Source organism: Oncorhynchus mykiss, chromosome 6 (assembly GCF_013265735.2).
Source record: "Oncorhynchus mykiss isolate Arlee chromosome 6, USDA_OmykA_1.1, whole genome shotgun sequence".
NCBI classification, from domain to species: Eukaryota; Metazoa; Chordata; class Actinopteri; order Salmoniformes; family Salmonidae; genus Oncorhynchus; species Oncorhynchus mykiss.
This window is the reverse complement of record NC_048570.1, coordinates 66,029,182-66,035,866: the sequence shown is the minus strand read 5'-3', so window position 1 is coordinate 66,035,866 and position 6,685 is coordinate 66,029,182. Positions and strand designations below refer to the sequence as shown.

Genomic DNA, 6,685 nt, shown 5'->3' with positions numbered 1-6,685 from the left:
ATTATTGCACAAAACCATAAGAGTATACAGATGTAGGATATTATTTTGAAAATAATCCTGCAGCAACAGGAAATGTGAATTATTATGTGGATAATTTTTCATTAGGGCAAATCAAGTCTGACATTTTAAAGTGGAAATGTGACACTAGAAGACTTTTTAAACCTCGAATACACTACAAGTTCCTGCTGCTCAACAACAAAAGAGTGATCACATAAAGATCCTACATCTGTATGTGATCATTAATAGAATGTGTAATCCGCATCCATTAAAAAAGTGAACATAATGATTCACTTCTGTATGTTGAGAGAGCTATAACCTTAAAGGCATGAGCGTAAGGGGAAAGACACGCATTCATTTTGATTACATGACATTTGCCTTGTGTCACATGGGACAGACGCACATACGGAACAGCTGGTGGCTGTTTACATGGAAAGGGCACACTCAACATTGTACCATTGGGAAAAAAAAACACTGCAACACATTCATATAGCATCAGTACTTTTACTGACATATATTATAAATATTTTGAATATTTACACTTAGAAAATAGTATATTATTTCCATATATATATTCCAACATGTTGGCAATTCCCCAAAACTGTACAGCTTAATCGCATAATAAACTTATCCTACAAACCTGAGACACTAGAAGAAAAGAAAACAGCAGAGAACTTTTCCTAATGCTTGCTACACAGTAGCAGTTATTTACCAAGTACAACAATGAACATATAGAACCCAGTACAACCTTCAAGTCAACAGAAAACCAACTACACTCTTAACAAAATATGTTTCATAACGTTGTAGTATCTCATAATGCACAATATCAACCATCTATGGCTGATCCATAGGCGAAAGAAAATGTTTAACATTTATCATGTGATGTCAACTGGTGAACAAAAGACATCATGGTCCTCCAATGCCTGTCATTAACCATACACCATTCTCCTTTATCCACAACAGAAAGTCCAGAGGAGCAACAGAATAAGCACCCCACCCAGTCCAGTGTGCTACAGTATTTCCAGTGTTCTCTCAGAAGAGCCCATCATAGGGCACTGCCAGGCAGTGTGTTTGTGATGGACCATTTCTGTCCCGTGCATTTGTGAAGGGCCAGCTGGTACCCGAACTCGTTGTCATTGCTGGCCACCAGCTCAAGGCATCGCTTTGATTTCCTGTTCTGAACGGAACCTCCCTGAAAGGAAAAACAGGTAGATCAAATTACAGTGGGATGCGACAGCATCATTGGTGTGCATGTCGTTGATTGCTGTGTCACCTTAACCCCAGTGCTATGAATTAATGGATGGGGTTGATGTGTATAGCTTAACAAGCACCCGCAGCGCTGTTTTGTACGGATTTCCCTTTGGCGCCAGCACTGGGGCCTTCCCAGATAGAGTGTTGTTCTTGCTTCATGAGCATGCTGATGGTATCTACCATTATACTCAGTAGCACTCAGTAGGAATCCCAAGATTATGTGATAACAGAAGACAGCATTAGATGAGAAGAAAACATTTTCACACGTCACCTGAGAAAAAAAACCTTACACTTTGTCATTCAGTCGTTGTCACCTAAGGAATCGTGTGTGTCGAAGTGTCTCTCCATCTCATCTCTCTTTGCCATCTGTTAGAGCGGAGAGTCTCTCACATGTATTGGAGGCCTTAAAGCTTTGGGTTGGACTCAACTGTGGGGACCAGTGCGATGGGAGTTACTGCACAGATCAGATAAATTCCCTATCTATGTGTAACTTCGGGGCCAGAAAATCTCCCATCACCTCTCAGTCAGGAAGAAGGATGACTCAAACTGGAAAGGCAACCGTTTTAAAAATGGGCTTTCGTTTTGGTTCAAGATTAGATGCTCTAATAAGAAAGAGGCTAGGGCATGTTAAGGTTCAGAAATTCAGACCAATACACATCCTTAAGATTTGCACTTAACAATTAATAGTTAAGAGGACATTTTATGAGGGATTAATATTTATACGCAGAGTCAACAACCACCTCTAAGCAATCTCATTGTCAACTTGTCATTAATGTTTTGTTGCACATACAGCATACTGAGGATTTGGTCAGGTTAATTTGAAAGTGAATTCATCAAAATGACAGAGTCTAGTTGATGTCACTGATTCAGGATATGATAGGTTTTCATTAGAATAGAATACTGTCTGTTTAGTTAAGAGTGCTTGTCAGGTCTTGCATGCCTAAAAGCTATGGAATGAAACAATTATCTGCTTGAGTGCATTCTGTCAAATACATGGGGGACGGATACAGTTTACATATTCACTAATAGTCTTTCATCAGTAATCAACATCTCCACGTGTAATACTGGTTGTCAAATGTACAGTAGCATGAAATATAACATGGTGGATTCCATATGTTCAACCAAATGAAAAAAACATTAGCCATTAGATACACCTCATTGGCCACATGGACTCATTCCAGGCTATATGCACCAAGGAAAACAACATTACCTGCAAATAAGATATGACAAAGAAAACAAATTGAGCTACACAATGCAGTAGAACCAAAAAGTCACATATGAAAAAAGTTGCACATTTTTCTTATCATTGCTGGTGTATTTATTCATCAATTGTTAAGACTGTGTTTAGACATCTGAAGTTGTTTCAAAATATAAAACAATAATACATTCATTTTTCATTCTGTCATTATCATACTTTGCCAGAGGCACTTCCTGAAATATTTACGAGGCATCTACCAAACTGCTAAAACACGCATTTATTTACAGAAAATATTCATAATTTCATCCTGATTCTACTCATATTTGCAAGATTACCATCTTGCAGCAGGAAGCCTGCCAAGTTACCCCAGGGCTTCGGCATAATGTTCTTGACCTGATGCTTTGGCTATACATGGCTAAATAGCAAATATTTTCTGAGGCAGTTGAATTCCAGTGAGTCACTGAACACTTCAGAACAATCTCACACAGCAACAAATATCAGCATTACTCAGCCTTTCTCTATCTGGGAAGTCAACACCAATAACCATTATAACCTTCAGGGTGCTTAAAAAGCCTGCGTTCTCTCCAGGAGAGGCTGCATTACAATACGAGGCCTGAGGTTGAATTCTGTACTGGCAGAGGACCAGTCCTGTTTGCTCCCTGTGCTTGATCCCGTGGGCTGCTGCAAAACCAACATATTGATTTGCTATAGAGAGTGAACCAGTGAGTCAGAATGATAATGGTCCTGGGTTCACAAGCAGGGGTGAAAGGTTAACCAACTCTCCTGTGTTTTTTCATCTAATTGATTATTTTTGAGTGAACAGTTTGGGAGTCTGTGTGTGCATGCGTTTGTGTGTTGCATAAGGAGGCCGTATTTACAGTGGGTAGACCAACATGAGAGGCAGAATATACACCATGTAGTAAAAAAGTACAAAGGATAGTAGAAAACAGAAGCACTTGTCATCGAGTCAGTGAAAGCACTGAGGATGAACAGAAAGCTAATTAGATGTGTTTAATCAGCGTGTTAAGACGGTCTCCCAAGCAGGGCTCTTTACACCTAAACCCTCTGTGTCTCCATACTTCAGCCCACGCTGCAGCCACCTTAACTGCTGACAAAATCTTTACAAATACAAAAACACCCACTTATTTTCTTCTGCTTCCCAAGATACATCACAATTATTTCACTTGTTGAATTTCCACTATAAGGCTCTAAAGCAAAGAAAAGTCACACAATTGTCAGGCACATTCAACCACAAGAGAGAGGCATTGATTGCTGCTCTTCTCCTCCTCACCACACTTAAATTCTACGAGATGGAAACGGTTAAGCTAGAATGGGAACATTCCTCCTCGCTACAGCACCGTACAACCCTATGCTTGAGTTGTATCGATGCATCCTACTTCCTTTTGAGGTAAAACACATTTCACACTATGTCTAGCAGAAATGTGATCAATAATGCATGGTGTCTGACTCCATTCCTTCTTGAATTATACAATGCTAAACCAAGAAACCACCTACAGAAGAGTCATGACACGTGAGACGAAGCATTTAAATCATTTTACGTCGCAGAGCTACCTATACTTCAGTGAAACCAGGTCGGTACATTCTAACTAAGAATTTGACACAGTTCCATCAACAATGATCCCTCCAACATAATCAAACAAAAATTGCATTAAGATGTAAAACTGTGCTTAGCAGCATTTCAATGAAAACCTTTGAACGGAACATACAACAGGAGTTCACAAGATATCACACTAATGTCAAAACTATAGACGGAAATAGGTTGAATCCAATATTGACAATACCTTGACTTTTAGGCGTTTTAGTGCTAGAGATTCAACCAATCCAGGCATTTGACATACAGTACATACTACTGTATAGTATGTTTTCAATGTCTCACTCCTTATAATTTTTTTTGGGGGGATAAGGTACAGAACCTACAAGTTTAGAACTTGTGCGGGCATCCACCCAAAATAAATAAGTGATCCACCAATGGAGAAAACATCTTTATCTGTAAACACAATTCCCAGAAGTTGAATTCAAGGTTAGCACCCCACTTTGAGTGGATATTTTGAGTGCATACATTATGACGACACTGAACAATGATCAGAACGGTTTTAATTGCACCTTCAAAACTTCAGTACTCTTCAGGCCATGTTGATGTGGCCCTCATTACAGGCCACTGTGCTCAGTGAGCCAGTTCAATAATGAAGACAGAGAGAGTCATTATGATGTATTTACTGTTCACGTCTAAATGGTTTGGAGGAATGTGGAGAGGTCTATGGACCGTAAAACTCTTATTCCTGTGATACTCCTTAATGAGACCAACCCAACCACACTGAGCACAGAGCCATGGACTTCTGTGAATATTACACACTAAAATGTACCCAAGATATCTACCTCCACTTGTGCCACTTTTACTAATGATCCAACTCCCTTGCAACAAAGTATTAATTTAGATCATTGACCTGCCATTTTTGATCACTTGCTGGTCTATATTCAGTGAGCAGTCTGTTGGTCAGGTCTGTATGGTTTCTTACCTGAGTAAATAGCCAGTGGAGCTTCATGCGCTTGGCTGTGGCGTAGCTACACTCGATGAGGCGCGGTCGGCTGTTCACATCCACCAGGCACTTGTTGTCATCGTCATCGATGGTGGGACTGAGCACCCCTACATGTAACTGCTGAGTGCTGGTGTAGTACACATTCTGGAATGACAGAAGAGACAGCACATACATAAGCTACTGAGAGCTGGAAGGCATTCAAGCATTTCACAAAATGTTGATTTGTTTTAGGCTTTTCACTAGGACTTACATCACCCATATGGCATGTCTATTCAAGCAGCTAACCTCACTGGACTGGAGCACAGGGCAGGAAATCGCACCGTGTGGGAAATGGCTTATTGTTTATAGAGAGGAGAGCTCTCCATCAACAGTTCAAATCGACGAGCTAGCCCAAACACTTCTAATTACACTCTGATGCGTTCTTCCAGACCGTATTTTCCAAGGGCACTTGAGTGCCCATATTTAGCCAACAGGCCGTAAAACACCAGTGGCAGGAAAAAGCATCTGTTTGAACTGAGCGGAGCAGCAGAGTTATTTGTGTGTGTGCTACAGATGGCAGCTACATCTGTGCTCTGACTCCATCACAGTGCATATGAGGGATGAGGAGGCTTGTCTGCACATGTGGGGTAGCTAGACATGTTGGGTAGCTAGAACCCTGGGAGAGGCGGGGGAATGTAACAGCTGGAGGGGAGGGAGGACATCACAGCTGGATAGGGGTGGGGATGAAGGTGGTAGGTAGCACAGGGTTACATTAGGAGGGGTTTACAGTTGTCATAAACACACTGTATGCCACCTTGAAAACTATCCCATCAATCTTACAGGTAGAATACATCTCTATAGAATGACATTGCTGCCAAAGTTTTTTTTTTTTTTTTTTGGTAATACCAATTACCCCACCACCGACATTCTTTAAAAAAGCATACTCAGTCGTAGAATAAAAATTAAAGTGTTACCTCTTCCCAAGTCCAATGGTGGTTTAAACCTTCCAGACTCGGGATTGTATCAACTCGCCACCCAAGGCTTTTACTTGCCACATATAGTTAAATGCACTAAAGAGGAACAATGTGTACATATTGAAGATGCACATGCTCACCCCCAGAATCTTTTTACTTGTCTATTTTCCAAGGATAAAGCTAAGAACATTAACAACTTCATAGTTAAGAAAACTATAATGATATGGAAGAAAATTAAACATTTTACAAGAACCAATATCACTCCCTAAAACTCAACCCTATGGAACAATCCTTGGATAGCTTTTCAGAATTCATCGAAAAATAGGCCCACATGGAAAACTAAAGGCAGAGCAACCGTAAATGACTTGGTAACAGGAAATACATTTATTTCCATGACAGAATTTAAAAGTAATTTTGCACTGACAAATGTAGATAGTTTCAAATAATTCTCCGCTTTGTCGTCTACATTTTGATGCAAAACAGATCTTCGTCAGGTCAAACAGATTGAGTGCTGACAACCCTATCATCCAATACATTTGCATACGCAGGATCTGTAGTACACAGAGTGACTATGACAAATAAGCCGACTGTCTGGATGAGCTTTTCAGACAGTAGGATTACCCAGAGGAATGGCTGCATGGCGCAAGGGATGATAAAAAAAAGGACCCAGAATGACATCCTCACACCCAAACCACCCTGCCCGTCTTGACCAACGAGTTCAGAGGTTC

At 40.4% G+C, this 6,685-nt stretch overlaps 1 protein-coding gene across 1 annotated transcript in view; it reads right to left on the bottom strand.

Annotated features, from left to right (window-relative positions):
• Positions 1–485: 485 nt before the first annotated feature.
• Positions 486–6,685, bottom strand: part of LOC110526373 (polypeptide N-acetylgalactosaminyltransferase 18) — an 86,963-nt gene continuing 80,763 nt past the window's right edge. Inside the window, exons 10-11 of the mRNA XM_021607289.2 lie at positions 4,984–5,148; positions 486–1,189 (exon numbers count right to left, since the gene is read on the bottom strand). Coding sequence (XP_021462964.1) covers positions 1,043–1,189; positions 4,984–5,148 — 312 coding nt within the window. The 3' untranslated portion in view covers positions 486–1,042. The remainder of the gene's footprint in view (positions 1,190–4,983; positions 5,149–6,685) is intronic.